This window comes from Opisthocomus hoazin, chromosome W (genome assembly GCF_030867145.1).
Source record: "Opisthocomus hoazin isolate bOpiHoa1 chromosome W, bOpiHoa1.hap1, whole genome shotgun sequence".
NCBI classification, from domain to species: Eukaryota; Metazoa; Chordata; class Aves; order Opisthocomiformes; family Opisthocomidae; genus Opisthocomus; species Opisthocomus hoazin.
Window position 1 is genome coordinate 47,319,895 of NC_134453.1, and position 23,278 is coordinate 47,343,172.

Consider the following 23,278-nt stretch of genomic DNA (forward strand, 5'->3'; position numbering starts at 1 on the left):
GGGAAAGGTGATGGAGCAGCTTATCCTGGAGGCCATCATCAAGCAAGTGGAGGAAAAGAAGGTTATCAGGAGTAGTCAGCATGGATTCTTCAACGGGAAATCATGCCTGACCAATCTGAGAGCTTGCTACGATGGTGTGACTGGCTGGGTAGATGAGGGGAGAGCAGTGGATGTTGTCTACCTCGACTTCAGCAAGGCTTTTGACACTGTCTCCCATAACATCCTCCCAGGGAAGCTCAGGAAGTGTGAGCTGGATGAGTGGTCAGTGAGGTGGATTGAAAATTGGCTGAATGGCAGAACTCAGGGAGTTGTCATCAGCGGCGCTGAGTCTAGTTGGAGGCCTGTAACTAGTGGTGTCCCCCAGGGGTCAGTACTGGGCCCAGCCTTGTTTAACTTCTTCATCAACGACCTGGATGAAGAGTTAGAATGTACCCTCAGCAAGTTTGCTGATGACACCAAACTGGGAGGAATGGTGGATACACCAGAAGGCTGTGCTGCCATTCAGCGAGACCTGGACAGGCTGGAGAGTTGGGCAGAGAGGAACCTGATGAGATTCAACAAAGGCAAATGCAGGGTCCTGCACCTGGGGAGGAACAACCCCATGCACCAGTACAGGCTTGGGGCAGACCTGCTGGAGAACAGCTCTATGGAGAGGGACCTGGGTGTCCTGGTGGACGACAGGTTAACCATGAGCCAGCAGTGTGCCCTGTTTGGCAAGAAGGCCAATGGGATCCTGGGGTGCATTAACATGGTATAAATATTCTCTTTACTCTGATGGTCCTATTACAATGGAGAATAGTTGAGGAAATATAATTACTTTGTATGGTGAATGTCAAAAGTTTAGTGACATTTGCTGTTTAAATAACAAACCTTAAGTTCATAGAATGTGAATTTGTCTTGTGTTATACAAGATCAATAAAAGCATGTGTTCCAGAATTATTGGCATAGGACATACTTATATCCTTTATCCAAGAGCAACTACAGAAAATAAAATGTTATACTTTTGACATGTATGTAACACACTGAGTGTGCCACTACCATGTAGAACATTTAGACATTTCTACCTCATATCTTCATTTTAATTGCATGGAATTAATTTTTAGCTCTTAGCTTTCATTGTTTTTAATTTCCCTGTGCTTACCATTGGATTTTTAAGAGACAGAACATGTAGTTCCAGGATGCCATTAGATGTGTTCTTCCAGATTTTGTTATTTTGTGCAAACTGGATTCTTTGAGCAGGAAAAGACATAATTTGCAACTTTAAAATTCCCTAATTTCTTCCAGAGAGAAAAATGTACCCTAATATTGAACAATTTGAACATTTACATGCTCTTTCAGGAATAGCTTCATTATACACTTTCTTATCTACTCCACTCCTATTTCTTAAACAATGTTTTCTGAAAGGTTTTAAAAATGAAGTTTGGAGAATATCGTAGCTTTAATAATAATAATTGGAAGGAAATGGTAAGGTGTGAATCTGAAACTATCAAGACATATCATTAAAAAAGGAAATCATTATTCAACCAAGGGTCCTAACCTCCCACTGAAATTGAATAGCAAATGAAAAGCTCAGACTTCTTACAGCCAGATGAACTCTCATTCCATGAATTAGAAGTGAATTAATTTGCTTTTAACACTGGCTATCTGGTTGTATTTCAAAAAAATAGTGGTTTGCTTGCCATCTTTGTAGTAAGAATTTCACTATTAAATTGTAGTGAAAAATGAACCAGTTCCACAGAGCAAAGTCTAATTACAGGAGACATTGCAAAACCAGTGTTGTGTGTGTATGTAAGTGTATTAAATATAACTTGCCATGCTGAAATCAACAGAAAAAATTGTCATTGAATTCAACTGGAAAAGAAGTATATCCGTAGATGGTAATAATTGCTTTTGCTATACTTCAGATGCGTTATTTAACAATTTGCCCAAAGTTACAGTAGTACTACTTATTTTTACCTATTTAATGTATTTTGGAGTTCAAAGTTTCATATAAAATCTGTTCAGAAAGTTGAGAGGCCCTCTTCTATATACCATCAAATACCAACATTTCATAGCCAGGAGATTTAAGAATGCATGGTTCCAGCTGATTGGTAGTGGTGGTAGTTTCACAGAATTTTTAAGCTATTTTTTTTAATACTTTGTAGCAAAAAGATTGCAGGATTTAATTTTTACAGTGGGTAAATGAGGCATTAGTGCAGATGATGAACAACCACTTAGATCACAGGATAAGAAAAAAATGAGAAGTAGATGGATTAGGGAGGGGGGGGAAGAAGGGCAGCCAAGAAGGTCACCTCAGAAATGAGATATAGAATTCTTCTCCAAGCATAGATCATTGACCAAAAAGTAACTATATACATCAACATTTGCTAAGCAAAGCCAAAACACTCTATACTTTTCTTTCCAATGTAGAAATTTTCCTGGTTTTGCTTTATAATGGAAAATTCTATTTATTGTTTCTAGAAAAGGAAACATTTGCTGCACTGAGATATAACATATTGGTTCAATGTTCTATTGGCTTCCTGATACTGATTCTTGACAGTCCAAAGAGGAGTGAGGTGTCTCAGACAGCAAGCTAATTTTAAATGAAAATTCTTAGGCTGTATATCAGTGATGATGAATAATAAATTCCTATATTGCTTTTATCAGGAAAATAAACATATTTCCCTTTTCTACTTGCTTGTACACACACATATATGCATACAAGGTTGTAGCTGTTTTGTGAATTTGATAAATATTTGTCCACTGTTGTGTTTTTGGTTGGTTGATTTGTTGGTTGGTTGTGCCCCCCCCCACCTGATAACACCAATGATTTTATACCTTGGTCTAGTGTAGTTGTTCCCTGTGTCTTGAGAGGTTTTTCAGAAGCGCTTCAGGGCCTTACATTGCTGTAGTTTTCCCAGTGAAATATTATATTCAGTGTAGATGTGTTGTAGGGTTTCTGGAAGAACAGGGACATATTGTGAGCAACCCAGACACTCTGAATATGGACTCGATCGGTTTGTAGTAGTGCAGGCTTCAAGCAGCACAGGCCTCAAAGCTTTTCTCAGGCTGGTTGTGGGAAAACAGACCTTTCCCAGGCTGGTTGTGGGAAAGACAATCGTTCTCAGGCCAGCTACAGGTAAACAGTCGTTCTATGAATACTGACCAATCATAGTTTGAGTATTAATCATGTAACTGGGGTGTTTTATTGATAGATGTTTTTATGAATAGTAACCAATCATAGCTGAGTGTTGTGCCGAGTGTTTATGTATAGTGACTAATCATAATTGAGTGCTGTCTATATAATCCAGATTCTCTGCTAATAAAGTTGACTGTTATGGATCATATTGGTCGAGTCCTTGATGCCGCTGCAACAAATGGTGCCCGAACAGGGACCCTCAGACTGGCATTAGCATCTACGAGTGATTTTTCCAGGAAGACCGAATCCTGAGGGATTGTATTGCTAAAATTAATGTATATAAAAGCACAAAGCTGCAAACATCAGCACATCTAACCCCTGTTGCATCAAATGCTTGCAGTCCTGCTAAATCAGAGTCCAAACACAAGAGTCTAAAGCCAAAAAAGAAAACCAGAAAATAATCAATACCTGCAGAACTTATTCCAAACCGGAAGACACAAAACCTGTTACTTAGTCCAGACAAATCCGTTAGATCACAGAAACCAAATAAATCCATCAGATCACAGAAATACAAACACTGTAACATAAAATCACACGTTCATGGTCGCGACCACACACACACACACAGGCACACCAAGTTTTTAGCATAAATCCAAATATTGCAAAGACAGGACTTACAATAATATTCAACATTTAACAGACAAATTCCCAAGCCTCAGTTTCGGGAAGAGTACTCTCTTTTCAATTCTGTTTTAAGAAGGACGCTTTCCTTTCTCATCAGGGATATAGCCCAATGCTGTGAAGCTTTTACTATGACTAACAGGCATGCAACAAGAAACAATACTGGAAGAATGCCTTTGTTTTATTAATGGTCCGTGCTCATAACTTTTTGGTCCAGTGATCAGAGGTTCTCCCCGAGAATCCCTTGGTGCCGGCTGGAGGTCCTGCGATCCCTCAGACCATTGATGTTCAAGAGCAGGGTCCTACCTGGGTACCCGAAATCTATTACTAGAAAGCAGCAAAATAATTAAATTTCTAAAACTTAATGTTGGAGTACTAGAAAGCAGGCATTCTTTACTGCAGTACTGAACGCACAGGGAATAGTTCTACCCAAATGTGTGTACCGAAAAGACACTCCTACTAGATATTTATGTCATGTTAACATACATAATCATTACATTTCCGAGAAGTGGTTAATGTTTTCGTGGCCGTATGATACCAAAAGATCCATTCCAGAGTCTTCAACTCCTGCGCATTAACACACCACTGACTTAAAAGAGTATAAGGCTGGGAGAAAAAACAACCCATAAATTATATACAAGTTTGTTGGTAAATTGACATTAATTCTGGAGGTAAAGGCGATTGCTTTTAGTGCCGATGTTCGGGAAAATAACAAATCTGAGTCCTTTTTAACAAAGTAAATAGAGGGACAACTCTTCAGTTGTAATGTCAATATTTTCACCTTTCAACAGAGTGAACAACATCATCTAGACAGACCATCTGCAGTAATTGAATTATGCACACTTTTTCCCAACCAAGGCGTTGAATGTCAGAAAGATGGTTCTCGCCGCGCTGCTTGTGGGTTAGGCCAGGCCAGGCTGGCGCGCTGGGCTTGGCAAGGGGGGGCGCGGGCTGCGCCACTGGTTGCCCGGGGGGGACCGCGTGCCCAACCAGGTGTAAGGTTTGCTGACCCACCCGATGTGGTGGCTGCTGGCGTGGCGGCTGTACTGTGTCTGAGGGACTGTGCAGTTTTATGTTGGAATTCACCTTGTTTTGATCTCAGGTCGGGTACGCCAATTGCTGTAGAGGGACCCTGTCGTACACTTTTGGGATGCCGGATTTTGCACCCCACTTCCCATTTCTCTGGATTTAAAGGATTGTCAGGTTTTGGCGGATTTACCTCCCGCATTTCTCACAGAATCACAGAATAGTGGGGGTTGGAAGGGACCTCTGTGGGTCATCTAGTCCAACCCTCCTGCCGAAGCAGGGTCACCTACAGCAAGCTGCACAGGACCTTGTCCAGGCGGGTCTTGAATATCTCCAGAGAAGGAGACTCCACAACCTCCCTGGGCAGCCTGTTCCAGTGCTCCGTCACCCTCAGAGGGAAGAAGTTCTTCCTCATGTTCAGATGGAACTTCCTGTGCCTCAGTTTGTGCCCATTGCCCCTTGTCCTGTCACTGGGCACCACTGAAAAGAGCTTGGCCTCATCCTCCTGACACCCACCCTTCAGATATTTGTAAGCATTTATTAGGTCCCCTCTCAGCCTTCTCTTCTTCAGGCTGAACAAGCCCAGCTCCCTCAACCTCTCCTCGTAGGGGAGATGTTCCAGTCCCCTCATCATCCTCGTAGCCCTCCGCTGGACTCTCTCCAGTAGCTCTTCATCTTTCTTGAACTGGGGAGCCCAGAACTGGACACAGTACTCCAGATGAGGCCTCACTAGGGCAGTGTAGAGGGGAAGGAGAACCTCCCTCATCCTGCTGGCCACACTCTTCTTGATGCACCCCAGGATCCCATTGGCTTTCTTGGCAGCCAGGGCACACTGCTGGCTCATGGTCAACCTGTCATCCACCAGGACACCCAGGTCCCTCTCCGCAGAGCTGCTCTCCAGCAGGTCCACCCCAAGCCTGTACTGGTGCATGAGGTTGTTCCTCCCCAGGTGCAGGACCCTGCATTTGGCTTTGTTGAACCTCATCAGGTTCCTCTCTGCCCAGCTTTCCAGCCTATCCAGGTCACGCTGAATGGCAGCACAGCCTTCTGGTGTATCTACCACACCTCCCAGTTTGGTGTCATCAGCAAACTTGCTGAGGGTACATTCTAACTCTTCATCCAGGTCGTTGATGAAGAAGTTAAACAAGACTGGGCCCAGTACTGACCCCTGGGGGACACCACTTGTTACCAGCCTCCAACTAGACTCAGCGCCGCTGATGACCACCCTCTGAGTTCTGCCATTCAGCCAGTTCTCTATCCACAGTCGTATTTATCAATGACATGGACAGCGACATCGAGTGCACCCTTAGCAAGTTTGCAGATTACACCAAGCTGAGTGGTACGGTTGATACACCAGAAGGACGGGATGCCATCCAGAGGGACCTGGACAAGCTGGAGAGGTGGGCCTGTGTGAACCTCATGAGGTTCAACAAGGCCAAGTGCAAGGTCCTACACCTGGGTGGAGTAATCCCCGGTATCAATACAGGCTGGGGGATGAAAGGATCGAGAGCAGCCCTGCTGAGAGGGACTTGGGGGTACTGATAGACGAAAGGCTGGACGTGAGCCGGCAATGTGCGCTGTCAGCCCAGAGGGCCAACCATGTCCTGGGCTGCATCAAGAGAACAATGGCCAGCAGGTCAAGGGAGGTGATTCTGCCCCTGTACTCTGCTCTGGTGAGACCCCACCTGGAGTACTGCGTTCAGCTCTGGAGCCCTCAGCACAAGAAGGACACGGACCTGTTGGAGCGGGTCCAAAGGAGGGCTACAAAAATGATCCGAGGGCTGGAGCACCTCTCCTATGAGGACAGGCTGAGAGAGTTGGGCTTGTTCAGCCTGGAGAAGAGAAGGCTGTGGGGAGACCTGATTGCAGCCTTTCAGTACTTAAAGGGAGCCTATAGGAAAGATGGGGACAATCTTTTTAGTAGAGACAGCAGTAACAGGACGAGGGGTAATGGTTTTAAACTAAAACAGGGTAGGTTTAGGCTGGATATAAGGAAGAAATTCTTTACAATGAGGGTGGTGAAACACTGGAACGGGCTGCCCAGAGAGGTAGTGGAGGCCCCATCCCTGGAAACATTCAAGACCAGGTTGGACAGGGCTCTGAGCAACCTGATCTAGTTAGTGGTGTCCCTGCTTGCAGCGGGGGGGTTGGACTAGATGACCTCTAGGGGTCCCTTCCGACCCAAAACTTTCTATGATTCTATATCAAATAACTAAGTAATTACTGTTTTCCAACCTCTTGTTGATCTTTTTTAGAGCATCAAGATATTTTCCTCATAAAACTGAGAGACGCTTAGGTGAGGTTATTTATCTTCAGCTCTGTTGAAAGTTAGATTCAGTTCCAATAGACACTGGTAAAAAATAAGACTTTGAACAAATTTGAGCAAATGCATCCATCAGAAATTGAATCCAGTTGGATCATACATCTTAAAGGAATCACAGTTACTCAGAATTAATAAAACTTACAGTAAGCTAAGTGCATGTTATTTTCCTTCATTAAATTCTGTAGTTTTCGGCCTCTTTCTATTTTTTTTGGCAGAATTATAGTGTGAGGACATACTTTCACAAAACATTTTTATACCACTGTGAGTACTGACTGAAAAAGGGAGTTACTCTTTGTCAAAGGATATTTCAAAATCCCTTATGCAAGGCTGCAGTCAGTGAAGAAAGTCTTATCGGCATGTTAGCTGATTTGGAAGACTGAGAGAGATAGTCAAGGTACATGGAGATGTAAGAATTGCTGAATCAATATTACAGTATTTTGTTGTTCACAGATTCAAGGTGAGTCACTCAAGTCTGACAGAAAAAGATCAAAAACCTGGCAAAGTTGGATATCAGATACTTCATCAAATCTCATGGGTTATGGGAAATAAAAATAAATCAGTGAAACAAGGGCCAAGTCATAGTTTTGAAAAACTTTACATAGGCATTAAGACAGCAGAATAAGTAGTGTCAGTTGATTAGAAAGGCTTCCTGCTTTTGGAGTAATTTCTGGGCAGGATTTTGGATATCAGTATGATGAGTAAGCTTATAAATGTTCAAAAGAGAAGTTTTTAAACTTACCTTCTATGAATATCATTTCTTCATAGTTGGTTACAAACATCTCCATTCCCATTTACTAATAATTTAATTAACTGTCCTGCCTATTTGGTATCATAGACCTTCCTGACTCATTCACTGTCAGGAAGCTGCCCTTCCTTCCCATTATTGCTTGTGCAGACTGTCTTCTCCTGCACATGATTATCTGGACTAATTTGCTTATCCTGCTTGTAAGGGCATAGATGGAATCATGAACCCTCACTCCCCCCTCATTTCCTTTTACTGGGAGTACCTCTGCTCCCTTTTATACTTCAAATAATCCTTATGGGAGCTGAAGTAACAGCTTACATGAAAAACTAGTAATAGAGAAGGGTTTAATAACTTTCTAGCTTGAAATGATCAGGAAATATCATGTTCCTGAACAGAAATTCTGAGTCTCAAGAAAACTAATGACAAAACTGAGATGACAAGACCTCCCATGCCCACTATTGTTTTATTTTAGTTGAATTAAAGTGTGAAATAATATTACTGTGGTTAACATATACTTTTCTTAGTTGTTTATTCATTTGTTTTATTTTACAAGTGTTTGTTTAACTTCCCAGGGTATGTTGTTCATCTTCTATAAAACAGCTGGGCTTGAATTGTAATGGAAATTAGCTGTTTATATGTTTGCAAGTGTGGTGGATAGACCCTGGCTGGACTTACTCCCCCTCCTCAGCTGGACAGGGGAGAGAAACTATAATGAAAAACTTGTGGGTTGAGACAAGGACAGGAAGAGAAATCACTCATCAGTTACCATCATGGGCAAAACAGACTTGATGTGGGAAAATTAGTTGAATTTATTACCAATCAAATCAAAGTAGGATAATGAGAAATAAAACCACATCTTCAACAAAGAGCCCTTCTTCCTGAGCTCAAATTCACTCCCAAATTTCTCTACCTCCTTCCCTTGAGTGGTGCAGGGGGACCAGGAATGGGGGTTACAGTCAGTTCATCATACACTGTCACTATCACTCTTTCCTCTTCACACTCTTCCCCTGCTCCAGCATGGGATCCCTACCATGGGAGACAGTTCTCCACAAACTTCTCCAAGGTGAGTCCTTCCCACGGGCTACAGTTCTTCATGAACTGCTCCAGCGTGGGTCCTTTCCACAGGGTGCAGTCCTTCAGGAACAGACTGCTCCAGCATAGATCCCCCACAGGGTCACAAGTCCTGCCAGAAAACCTGCTCCACTGTGGGCTCCTCTCTCTCCACGGTTCCACAGGTCCTGCCGGGAGCCTGCTACAGCATGGCTTTCCTACAGGGTCACAGCCTCCTTCAGGCATCCACCTGCTCTGGTGTGGGGTCCTCCACGGGCTGCAGGACAGATATCTGCTCCACCGTGGGCCTCCATGGGCTGCAGGGGGACAGCCTGCCTCACCATGGTCTTCATCATAGGCTGCAGGGGAATCTCTGCTCTGGTGCCTGGAGCACCTCCTCCCCCTCCTTCTTCATTGACCTTGGTGTCTGCAGAATTGTTTCTCTCACATATTTCCACTCCTTTCTCCCACTGTTGCCCAGTTGTGTTTTTTTTTCCCCTTCTGAAACGTGTTATCACAGAGTTGCTACCACCATTTCTGATTGGCTTGGCCTTGGCCAGCATCGGGTCCGTCTTGGAGCCGGCTGGCTTTGGCTCTATCGGACACAGGGGAAGTTTCTTGCAGCTTCTTACAGAAGCCACCCCGGTAACCCCCTGCTACCAAAACCTTGCCCTGCAAACCCATTACAGTAAATAAATGTCTTTCCTACCACAAGAGAGCATTGTAAGCTTCAGAAAGAGTCAAGCAGAGGGAGTCCTCAGAAAAATTTATGGAAGAACTTCCAATCTAAAAACTAAAGACACATTTACATCCTTAAACATACAATTCCATCTTTTTATTAATCAGGAAATAGCCACTATATTGAAGTCCTTCAGCTTCCTTTTGGAGTCTTGCTATAAGTAACTGTTATAGTGCCTAGTAATCTTTTTTATTTGACAGTGAGACAGCATTTTTCTTTGATAGCTTTATTCTATGATAGTTTTAATCTATTCTTTAAAATCACACAGTTCATTCCTGCTGGTGTTTTGATGCCTTGCAGTAGATGCTGTCCAAACTTTGAGCTGGAAGGTAGGACAGTCATCAGGCACAATAATGTAACTCAAAATTCCATGAGGATGAGCAGAAATAATAATGAGTCTTTTGTAAGCAATGATGGCAAGGACTCTGATGTAGCACTGATATGCTGGACAAAATGGTGCTCCCTAGAGAAGCCTGCAGTTTAGGAAGCCAAAATTTGCCTTGCTGCACACAGTTTGGGACCATGTTTGGCACAGGAGATCAGACTACATTTAATACTAAGTAAACCTCTCTGACTTCATATAATGGAAATCTGAGGAGCCTCAGCACCAGCTACTTCAGTCTGTTTATCTGCTTTTCTTGTACTGAATTATTTTATAATGTAAACATACCTGTTGGACACAGTTTGGATCCACTTCAGCGAATTTACTAGTTGCAGCTACTGATTTAATATTAACAGACAAACAAATAAACAAACAAAAAACTTGAAAATATTGTTCACTTATTTCCCCTAAAATTCTGGGCTACGTACAGCACTTTCATTTCACTGATGAATTGTATACTTTATTTATATTCTGATATGCATATTCATGACAAATTTATTTCATATCCCCTTTTTCAGAGTTAGCATAAAGAATTACAATAGGTATCCACACACTAGTAATAGATAGTCTGTAAGGCAGCGGTGAGTCACATTGAACAGAATACTACATGCGGCTCTGGACACTGATATTAAAAAGTGGTAAATAAATTGGTAATCCAGAAAAAAAGCAAAAATAAAGGCAAAATTCACATTCAGAGAAAGCTAAATGACAAAATTGTAAAGGAGGAAAAGTACTTGAATTAAATAATCCAATAAATGTAGCAAAGTGCATTGTGATTAAAAGTACGAAAGGGAAAATGGTCCGATTATTGGGCAATCTAATTTAAAAAATTTGAAAATGGAACCTGAAATTCTATCACTTTTAGCTTATATGTGTATCATAAAAACGTAGAATGGTTTGAGTCGGAAGGGACCTTAAAGATCATCTAGTCTACCCCCCTGCCAAGGGCAGGGACATTTTTCACTAGACCAGGTTGCTCAAAGACCCAACCAACCTGACCTTGAACACTTCCAGGGAGGGGGTATCCACAACTTCTCTGGGCAACCTGTTCCAGTGTCTCACCACCCTCATCGTAAAAAATTTCTTCCCTATGTCCAAGTTCAAAACTGTTGCCTCTTGTCCTGTCACTACAGGCCCTGCTCCTGTCTCTCTCCGTCATTCTTATAAGCCCCCTTTAAATATTGAAAGGCTGCAATAAGGTGTCCCCGGAATCTTCTCTTCTCCAGGCTGGAACAACCCTAACTCTCTCAGACTTTCTTCATAGAGCCTTTCTTCAACATACCTATAAAAGATCTTGTTGTTATTCTTCACATCCCTCGACAAATTCAGCTGTGCTTTAGCTTTCCTAATCCCATCCCTATGCATCCAAGCAGCGTCCCTATATTCTTCCCAGGATACATGTCCCTAGTTCCACTGCCTGTGCATTTCCTTCATACACTTTAGTTTAACCAGGAGGTCCTTACTCAGCCATGCCAGTCTCCTGCCTTCCTTACCTGATTTCTTACACGTGGGAAATGAGAGCTCTTGTTGTCTAAGAAAGATGTCCTTAAAGAGCTGCCAGCTCTCTTCTGCTCCTTTGTCCCTGAGGGAAGTTTCCCAGGGGATCCCATCCACTAATTCCTTAAACAACTGAAAGTTCACTCTCCTAATATTCAGGGTCCTGACTCTACTCTTCACCTGACCCATATCCCTCAAGACTGTGAACTGTGTGTGTGTGTATGTCTGTGTGTGTGTCTAAAGTAAACTTCAGACAAGTTATGTAAAATAAGCATTTAGATTTGGAGAATTTCTTTCTCTTTTTATGATACTAGTTTCCATTATTGCTTCCCAAAAATACTAACTGTGTGCTACAAAGGAACTGATATTTTTATTCTTTACTTTAAAAAGGGCATTTAGTTTGTCCTGTCACCAGGTTATTGCTTTGGTTTTGTAAATTCTTATGCTCCACTTTTCTATGCATGACTCCCCTGTGTTATATCAATTCATTTTCAGAGCAGGTTTGCAGAATGCTTTCCTCTCAAGAAATTATGTGTTCTTTAGAAAAACTAAACAAAACTGGAAAAAGTAGAGTCAAATATTTGAACAAATTGATTTTAAAAACAATTGTTGAATTCCTCATTCCATTAAGTTATTCAACTTTAGTAGAGCCAAGATTTCACATTGTGCATCGTATTTACAGTAAATAGTTAAGAAGCAGGCATTGACTGTTCTTAACTGCATGGAAAATACTTTTTTCCTTTCTTATTTTTATATAGGAAGATTTAGCTCACAACTCCAACTTCATTAGCAGTTTCATAATGTTCCAGCCTCATCTCTTTCACACTTTCTATCCTGGGATTTGCTTTCGTCTTTAAAACCAACTACTAATATTTTCCCAAAAGTGGGATCATTTACCCGGTGTGCAGTATGCCAATATACACACAGAGCAGAGGTATTGTCTTTATTGCATATTTGCGCAGATATGGGTGCTATATACGCTTACAAAAACAAAGAAATTACTCATTGCATTCTGATTGGTTCATTGCGTTATGCACTCGTCTTAAAGGTATATTCCTTCTTGATTTAACTACACATGCTTGCAAGGTGGGGGGGTATAGTCTTTTTGGTTCTGAATTGAGTCGGTGGTCATGATCTCCCCCTGCCCCCTTTACCTTTTTCCTAATTACCATCGATCTTTGTTAACTTCATGCTTCTTTGGCAGTCATCCATTCTGGGCTGGATGTTCCCCTTTTATCAGTCTATTAGCTTATCTTCAAGGGCATAGTCGTTACTAAGGCATACATTGTCTGTACAAAGTAGTCAGGCCCAAATTAAGCAGTGTCACTATGACCTAAGCCTTTCTGCCCGATATCATTAAGGCTAAGCAGACTTACATTTGATTTGCATTTCCAAATGACACTTACAGAACTTTAGTCCCATGAAAGTTGTGTCTGTGTTGCAATGACTATTCCATGCATTTTACATTACAGCCACCACAGCTGCTGTTCACCCTTCTTTTCCCTAAATATTCCATATACTCTAGCTTAATGTTTTTCAGAGAAACAGAGGTCCAGGAGAGCAGGAAAATCTATTCACCAGTAATGTGATTATAAATTGCAAACAAGGCTAGAAGGGTAAAATTTTAAAAAACCCAAGGACTTCTGTTATTATTATATTCTGGTCAGAGTCTGTCTTGGATAATCACTTTTTGGACACTTAATTTTCCTTGTAATTCAGTTGGATATTGAATAGATTTTAATGAAGATTAAAAATTTTATGGTTATCAAATTTATACATATTTGTGCCTGTTATGTTCTGCAGTGTTTCAGGCAGTTCAAGAGCATAGGAATGGCTGCATTTTCATTTTAATAATGTTTATCTATAGATCATCTAGCACAGGAAATACTGAAATCCAAGAGGCGATCCAGCAGTGGTATTATTCCTGTGTGTAGCATTAAGCATTCCTAAGTCTCACATTTTTCTCAGCACGTTACATGCCATCAGATGTGCATGGGAAAAATGTGTTACAAAAATCAACAGGGATATCAATGCAAAGACTATGTTATAGACTAAAATTACTATGATGCAGTTTTCATCAAAATAATTGTTCAGAAAAATACAAAAAATAACTATTAAGTTCTTAAAAAGTTGGAAAACAATGCAGATGAAAAACTTGTAGATGCTGCTAATAGGAACATTTCTGTCCCACATGCAGACATTGTGAAGGTAACCACAGAAATAAGGAAATGGTGGGAAGAATAAATCATATATTGTTTTATTGCTCCTTTTCCAGGTTCTCAGTCTGTGATGATGATATTTGCTTCTCTTCAGGAACTGCTCATTGTCTACCATGCCCATCTTTGCCGCTTTTAAAATAGCTGATACAGAAATCCTGTTTTACTAGGAAAATCGAGAATACATGGTAACTTACCTGAGTAAAACTCAAAGAAAGTAAAAGTTTTACAGTGTGTCAATAGATCTGTATACTCACTGGAGCCTTCTCCAGGCTGCAAGCAGTAAGTTTACAGTTGTCTAATTTTCCTCTGTTATTTCCTCTGTAGGTGACAGGTGCCATATAACATGTGGTAGTAACTTCAGTTTCTTCCTAATAAAAATGCACCCAGAAATAGGAAGGTGAGACAGCTCCAAGAAGCAGGAGTGACCCTGTCACTCATCACAGCAGGAGGCCGGATTAGCTCCACTCTCTTCCACATCGAATTACCAATCTCATTATTTAAAAAAAATACTGCATCACTTAAAAATGTAAAACATTCAGAAAACAGGAAGCCTGGGTTTTGTTTTATTTCTCTCTTCTTAACTCTGAAGTAATTTTCAGTCTCTTTTTCACAGTCATCTAGCTTAAACTGTTTCTTTTTTAATGAAAATTGAGATTCATAATTCACACAGTTATTCAACTCATAGAACTAGAGTCTTCATATCCGACTCCAAGTATTAGAAGATTAGAACAAAAAAAAAGAGGTGATAACATTATATAGAGCTTGTTTATGCCCTTTGAGATATGAGTGATCTCTATCATCGTCAAGAAGTGAAATACCAAGTTTGTCTCTGAAACACAAACATACTGGGGAAGGTATTCTTCCTAAAGTCCTACTGCTACCCCTTCTACAAAAATAATTGAATTATATATCTAATTTAGTATGTCAAATATTTTTGTATCTACCTCAAAGTATACCTTATTGCAATTACGTATTTTTTCATTAGTAGCTGACCTTTTTGCAGACTATAAAAATGAACATAATCTTCTGATTCTCATACTACATTGTTCATCAGAAATGATTGTACATTAAGTAAACTTTATACCTTAATTTTGTTTCAGATATGTGTATATGAAGGCATTTGCAATAACTGCTGTAGAGAAAATATGAATATAGTTTTCTGTACAATGCTTCCTTAAGACTGTTTTTTGTTACTGTGTTTATAGAGTTCAGGACAACTTTCACTTGCTCAAAAAAACTAGCAGTAGAAAAGGAAATAGCATGAAGGTGTGTAGGGTGGAACTGAGGGTGAAGTTCACTGCATGCAATGGTTTCCTTACTGAGCTGTACAGTCGTCAGTAGGTGAAGCAATTGCTTTGTCCTAGTGAACCAAATGCATTCCATTCTGCAATCCTGTATGGGATGCTATAACTTTCCATCATCTACTACCATGACCCATGCCACAATCTAACACATATTTAGTGAAGCACTTAGAAAAAATCAGGTACATAATGGTTATCAAGTAAGTTCTTAGAGGGTGGGGATGATGACAATAATGTACATAAATTTGCAATTTTGAATTAAGAACACTATTATACTCAATAGTGTGTGTGTGTGTGTACATATATATATACACACACCAGTATTTATCCTTACTTAGAGCATTTTTTTAAAAACTTAACACCTCCTTCCAATATCTAGTGCATTTTATATTTCAATATAGTTATTTTCTAGAAATCTGACATTTATGAATAGACTATTTGTTTACCAACTTTGATTTCTAGTTAGACCACGTTATAGTGCACTAAAGTAAATGAAATGCTTAAGCTTTATTGGCAGTTTTTATTTTCTCCTGTTTTCTTTGACCTGTATTACTTCTAAAGTTTGCCTTTTGATTATTATTATCTTTGTAACCCTAGTTCACAGGAATGTGTCCACCAAGATGCTATAAATAATTTTATATGATAGCTCTCACTATGATTACGGTGAGAGTGAGCAGTGCAATGCAGACTTCCTGGAATATAGGATACATTTTAGTCTTACAGGGACACATTTCAGTCTTACAGGTGGAGAAAATAAAGGTTCTGTGGAAGAATGTGGTTTTAGATATGTCTGCTTTTTGTGTTTGTGTTCAGTCACTGAAGACAGTTGTTCGGGGCTTTTTTTGTTTTGTTTTTCATGAGTGCTGAGGGAGCTGCAAGGTCACTCTCGATAATCTTTGATCAATCATGGCAACCAGGAGAAGTGCCCAAAGACTGGAGGAAGGCAAATGTCACTCCTATTTTCAAGAAGGGCAGGAAAGAGGACCCAGGGAACTACAGGCCTGTCAGCCTCACCTCCATCCCTGGGAATGTGACGGAGCAGCTAACCCTGGCAACCATTTCCAGGCACATGAAGTGCTGGAAGTCATCAAGAGTAGTCAGCATGGCTTCACCAAGGGGAAGTCATGCTTGTTCAATCTGACAAATTTCTATGATGAAGTGACTGGCCTGGTAGAAGAGAGGAGAGCAGTGGCTACTGTTTACCTGGACTTGAGTAAGGCTTTTGATGCTCTATTCCGGCAGGGGGGTTGGACCAGATGACCTCCAGAGGTCCCTTCCAACCTCAACCATTCTGTGACACTTCTGAGTTGTTTTTGCAAAATCTTTAAATCCCTTTTCTGAAAAATCTCAAAATGCTTTACAGGGAGTAATTAAATGTCACTTCTGCTCTGAGGTGGGAAAATCTACTCATTTTATGGTTGGGAAAAACTGAACAATATCCAACAATATGGACAGCAAGTAGAAGAGTTGAAATTATTGAGAAATCATTACTGCATCTAACTTGGATCTTCTCTAGTTTCCTACACTGTTCATCTGTGATAATGAGGATGACATTAGGAACTGAGAGGAGTGATTAGTATTACAGTTAATATTTCCATTATTAATCACTATGTGATAACTACAACAATATTAAAAATAAGCAAATAAAAAATTTAAAGGAAGAGGCTAGCACAGAGAACTTGGAAGGATCTGCTTCTGTCCCTTTAATGTTTATTTTTCCTATCTGTTATTAGACACAGACTAACTGATATGACACATACTGTTGATATGATCTCCACATATAGCAAAAGTAGCAGCACATGAGTAGCAAGAAACTTCAGAAACAGGTATGTTTTGATTTAGTTAGCCGGCCAGCACTGGAAGTTACCTGAAGTGGCTGGAAGAGAGGAAGTGTCTGTAGTCCACAAAAAAACAAGTTTCACTTGTAGACTTGCCATCCCTTCTTTTTTTGATCAGATAATGGACTATTTTGGTTGAATTAAATGTGCAGTGGATGTATACTGATTCTGTTCACTAATTAATTGCTTGTTTTTATCAGCTGAAGGTGTTTTAAGTACCTGACCCAGGGAGAAGGTATAACAAGGCTAATTGCTTCAGTGAGGCAGTCTGTCCTGCTGGTTTAATAATGATTGTGGTTTTAACTGATGGAATTCAGTTGAAATACTAGGTATTACCTGCTGTGTGGTTCTTTACAGGGGTGTTCTTAAAGAAAATTTTATTAGGTTTAAGTCTTCACTGATAGACAATTCTTGGCATGAAGAAATTTCCTCCATTTCCTCTTTAATTTGCTGTTGGATTTGCAAAAGTGTTGGGAGCTGTCTGCTGTAGTTTCAGCGTATTCAACTTATATTAGTGACATGTGGTCACTGTGTTGTTTGTGTTTATAGAAACTTCAGATTAGTGTTTAAAAATTAAATATTAATTTTTACTCTTTGGTAGTTGGAGGTTTTTTCTTTCATTCTTAATAATCACTAGGAACTTCCATAATCTTGGTATGAGAAAGTGAAAGTCATGGTTATTCTTTTACTAATTAACTTGTTCTGTAGCAACTCAGTGTAATTTGTGCTCAATTTGTACAGCTTTCACAATGGAAAATAAGGAATATTTGCTGCTTTTCGAAGTTAAATACTGATTCTATAGAATTACCACAGCAAGTAGTAATGCTGTAAGAAAAGAAAAACAATTGCCCAGAGAGAGAGAGGCACCTAAACCCATGCAATCATATCTATACTTCTTTGGGGTGTTTGCTTTGGGGAAAGATAAGGAGAAGGAAGAGAAAACAGAGCATATTTGTGGGGTTTTTTTAAAAGGCCATCTAGAAAGTGTGATGAGTTACTACAAATATTTAATAGCAAAGTTATCTGTAATATTTACTCTTCACAGTGGTCGTCTATCAAAAGCCCTATATATTTACAGTTTCTTGTTGTTGAAAAGCATATTTGAGACACAGGGAGGGAAAAGAAGGATGTTGATTTTTCTAAGCTTCTCATCCAACACTGATCCAAAATACTTTTTCCTGTAATGCTCAGTAGCTTTTGATTTTTGATGGAAACTGTAATGATAATAGAAGTAAGATAGAGCCAATTCTCTGGCTTCTCAGCAGTTTTCACAATTACAAAAGCACATCTTGGGCTGCTTCTTTGAGTTATGTCTCATTTTGCATCAAGTAAAATTCAGTAATCTGCAGGTTTATTTCTGTGACCTCAATGGGTGGTATAGCAACAGCATTTCTTTGCCTTACATCTGCTTATTTCATCATTGAAATGAGTATCTATTTGGTCTCTAGAAGCCTAGTCTACATTGTGACATACTCACTTTTACTGATAAATAATTCAGCTATGATAGAAAATATATAAGAACCTGTTTGTGGGGGGTTGACCCCGGCCAGCAACTAAACACCCACCAGCCACTTTTTCACTTCCTCCGCAATTAGATGGGCAAAAGAATCAAAAGAGCAAAACTGAGAAAAACTTATGGGTTGAGATAAAGACAGTTTAATAAGTGAAGAAAAAAAGAAAAAAAAAGAGGCACACAAGGGAAGTTAGTCACAACCTCCCACAAGCAGACTAATGCTCAGCCAGTCTCCGAGCAACAGCTACCTCGGAAAAACTCCCCCCCTCCCCTCCAGTTTTATTGCAGAGCATGACATTATATGCCATGGAATATGTCTTTGGTCAATTCAGGTCAGCTGTCCCAGCTGTGCCCCCTCACAACCTTTTGCCCACCCCTAGCTTACTCATTGACAGGGACAAAGAGAAGCCCTTGACAATACGCAAGCAATAGCTAAAACATTGCTGTATTATCATTATTGTTTTAGTCAAATCCAAAATACAGTACCATATGGGCTGTTATGAAGAAAGTTGACTCCATCCCAGCCAGACCCTGTACACTACTTAAGATTTTTCTTCACATTTTAAATGACTTTTAGTAATTTCAAATATGTGAAAATATTGGGGGTTATTTCTTGTTCTAACTTAGAGATCTGGCTGCAAGGAACTGCTTGGTGGATGAAAAAAACATTTTGAAAATAAGCGATTTTGGAATGTCTCGGCAAGAGGATGATGGAGTTTATTCATCATCAGGCTTAAAGCAGATTCCTATCAAGTGGACTGCTCCAGAAGCTCTCAACTATGGTAAGGATATATCTTTATCTTCTTGGTATAAAAAATATACAGTATAAGGTGCAAGGTGACTACATCATGGACAGTATTTGAGCATATATATATATATAATTTTTCCTTTTTCCCAGTTCAGATCAACAGATGTTTAAAATATTTTAGTTACCTTAAAAATAATATTTCAGCCTCATTTAAGTTATGTAAAAATACTGTTTTCCTTTCAAAAAGAACAAGGCAGAGACATCTAAATTGCTACTTATTCAACAGTAAAATAATGCTGTGGTTATGTTGCTAATTCATTCCAGTGAGTGGGGAGTTCTGCATATTTATGGAATTTTAAAACAAAAGGCAGAAGATTTTAACATTCTAGAGCACTCTATCAGATAAATATTAGATAAATCATTGCACTGGAGAAAAAAAAGTTTTATTTATTTTTTTAAACTGCAGCTTTTGTTTATATGCACTTTTATGTATTGCTATGCTGTTATGGGGGGAAAAATCCATTCTTTCTGATTGAGTGAAGTGGTCCATACTATGTGGGTAGCAGTTTCAAAACAAAGATAGAAACTGCTGGATTTAGCTTTTTAGCTTGTAGGTGAAACTAGAAAAATTACTTCTTCGAAGTAAAGTGAGCTGTGAAGAAGCAGCAACATATTAAATGATGAGGTAATATTTTGAATGCACTTCTGTAAACCAATTCTTTACTGGAGTTCTCAGAAAAAAAATTTAAACATTTTATATCTTCCTGTTAAGTTTCTGTAAATACTTCTCCAACCTTTTAGAGCTTTTGTTTAAAATCATGCATTCAAAATCATAATTTTCTGACTTATGATTGTTAGAAGAAGAATCCCTTTCATTAGCACTTTTGCAGAAGTGAATGCCATAACACAATAATGTAAATCTTTCCCTTGGAAAGCTAATAATAAATGTAGTTAGAGTGACTGACCCTCTATTATCTATTTTTCTAAGAGTTGCTAGTGTTGCTAATGTTCACTATGGAATGCTTTTTCTGTTTTGGGTGTTTATTCCACTATAAAAGGTGTTTTGAATTATTTTCATTGTTTCAAAAGTACTTGTAATTCATTTGATATGTAATGGAAACCCCTTCTCCACAGCCATGCCAGTCCAATCTACTACATTAAGTAGGAAAGTAGTTTTTATGACACCTTCATTTTGTACTTCTGAGTCTTTGCTATTTTCCACACCTTACAGAAGAACGTATAGCTGATTAACATCTTTACTTATTTGCTGTTTCCTAAAATTAATCAATACCCAGCCAGTTTTAAGTGATTTTCTGCAGTGTTTGGAAAATAACCTCAAACATTTGTTAAAGTATTCAGCAGTCTAATATTCAGCTTTCAAAATATGGTTAAAGCTTTCCATGTTGGTTTTTTTTTGATGGATGATTTTTTCCACTCCCTTGAAAAGTGCAAGTTAAAATAATTGGTTTGTGTTTTGCCATTTTAATAATATGGTTATAAATATTGTATTCATTTGTGTAGGTAACACTGAAAGTAGTTAAGGATACCAGAGAGAAACAGAACTAAGCATGCAATATTTCAAAACTAGATGACAGCCTTTGGGCATGTCAGTTCTTAATGGCAAAATTTAATGTTTGGAGGAAAATGAATTATTTTTACTTGGGACTATACGATTTCCATCACTTCCAGCAAGTGAAAAATTGCTTTAAATGCACCTAATAAAATTACATATTTAGGCCAAGGTGTAGGTATTTTTTGCTTCCAGTTCTCTCAAAATTAAAATGCACTTTTAATGCATATGTTTTTCCAGTGCAACTTTTCCAGTTCTTTGTAATGTTAATAAATTATTGTATTTGTTTATGAAGGAGCATGCCCTTTTTTTTGCCCAGATAATATCATAGTGGGAAAGACAATTAACTATTTATAAGTTTAACTTTCTTTAAAAAAAGTTAATCAATCACTTGTATCTACCAAATGACTTTAAGGAAAAGTGTTAAATTACTGGATGCCAAGCACTGAACACAGTTGATATATAGACAAGAAAACTATTTTTATTACAAAGAGCAAAGTGAATGTCCATAATTACTGTCTACTAAGCACACAAGCTAGATAGATTTGTCAGCTGGAAGTGATATTTATTTCAAGAGTAAACTGGACTTTCTGACATCAGAACAGTTATCATATCACCATCTGTCACTATAATTTACATGTATTTTCCTTTTTTCTAGTGTAAGTGGATTTAAAATGTTTAGCTGAAAAATTGACACAAGCGCTGGGATTATAGGGCCTTTCTGGAAGTGCGGCAGAAGAAGAGGGAAATAAGAAGAGTTAGTTTGGTTTGTTTAATGCTCAGAGATGAGCAAACATGCATTTGCAAGCATGTGTATGTTTTTAAGAATAAAACCACTCATAGAATGTAACAAAGAAATACAGTCATGAAAAATGATGACAGAAATATGATAAATGGATTTTTAAGGTAACATTTTCATAGACCCTGCTACAAAGGGCTAGGAGCCTACACTTTCTGATATAGTGTGCATCTTGATGTGAATCCATCAGGGACAACAGAAATATCTCCTCCAAGAGTTGTCCTTCTTCCATAATATAAAGCTTTGATTCCACAAAGAGGTTTGGATTAAAATTATCTTAATTTTGCCATCTGTCTGAAGCATAGCTGAAGATAGTAGTAGGCCAGATTATTTTTTTTAATGTGATTGGGTACATCAGTTCTTCAAGGTCCAAATTAAACAACAGTTGAAGCAACTGTAGATTCATTTCTAGACGGTAGTTTCTCAGAGTAAGAAACACAGGTCCTCTTTGCAGTTAAGAACTACATTGATTTTAGCTTCTCTTGGAGGACTCATTGCCATGCTATATTAGAGAACTGTAAAAGGTAATTTTTTTAAAAGTATCTTCAGAGTTTAAAGTGATTATAAACAAGGAAAAAAAAAAACCCTGACATTTTTATGTCCTTTTATATTAAAAGAAAATTTAATAAATATTTTTGGGCAGTAAATGGAAAGAAATTCTTAACTTATATGGAAAATGACCAACATGGTAAGATCTTCTCAGCCACGTACTTTGTGTAACAAGTCCCTGTCAAATTACAGAACTTTAGGTTATCTTATATTATTCCTAGGTATTGACTTTGAGATAATTTATGTTTAGAATTTGAAATACAGGAGAACATGATATCTGAAGAATGTTCATTAGGAGGTACAGCTTTATTATGCTTAAAGCTTGCCAAAATAACACTTACCTCTGCAGAAAATATGTGGCCATAATTGTGTGAAATATGAATTATTCTGTAAGTTAAGCCACTGGTTTTCTTTCCTTTCCTTAGGGAGATACACATCTGAGAGTGATGTATGGAGCTTTGGAATCCTTTTGTGGGAGACCTTCAGTTTAGGAGTATGCCCGTACCCTGGAATGACAAACCAACAAGCACGAGAACAAGTGGAGAAAGGTAGTTAATTGTAGGGAGCAAAAGAGATGCTGTGTAGATCCATAGGGATGTAGGTACACACAGTGTAAAAAATAACAAAGAAATAACATATGGCTTATCTAGCAACTTCAGCAAAAATATGAGATTATTTAATTGCTGTTTAGCTTTCTGGGAGAAGTAGCATGATTTATAGGCTTCTTGCAAAAAGGAAGATAATGACTAGTGACTTAAAGGAGGACAGAGTTATAGCATGTTGGCTTTCATGGCTACAGAACTAAAAGGTAAAATAGAGAGGAGGGATCGATTGCTGTGCAAATAGAGGCTTAACCAGAATGAAGTAGTTAAGGTAATGCAAGTGGAAATATCCCAATCTGCTAGAAAAAAAAAAATCATTCTATCTTCTCTATTAAAGCATTTAGGACAAAATTTTAAGTTACAGTGGAGATTGGCAAGCTGGTTGAACAGTGAATGCTACATTTTTTTCTCTTTAACAAAATAATCAAAGGACTTTTTTTTAAAAAAGTAACAAATAACTGTGAGCAGGGTTTCAGGTCTTTGATTTCATCACCTTTAGTGGCATTTCAGGACTCTTCCTCCTCTACATCTTTCTACTGCATAATTCATAAACAGGTTCATAGCTAGTAAAACTACCA

At 38.9% G+C, this 23,278-nt stretch overlaps 1 protein-coding gene across 7 annotated transcripts in view; it reads left to right on the top strand.

Annotated features, from left to right (window-relative positions):
- The window catches only part of LOC142365534 (tyrosine-protein kinase Fer-like), a 226,937-nt gene that overhangs the window by 201,921 nt on the left and 1,738 nt on the right, over window positions 1-23,278 (top strand). For all 7 annotated transcript variants that reach the window (XM_075446347.1, XM_075446351.1, XM_075446348.1 and 4 more), the window contains 2 exons: window positions 19,060-19,214; window positions 22,524-22,646. In XM_075446347.1, the coding sequence (XP_075302462.1) occupies window positions 19,060-19,214; window positions 22,524-22,646 (278 nt within the window). The remainder of the gene's footprint in view (window positions 1-19,059; window positions 19,215-22,523; window positions 22,647-23,278) is intronic.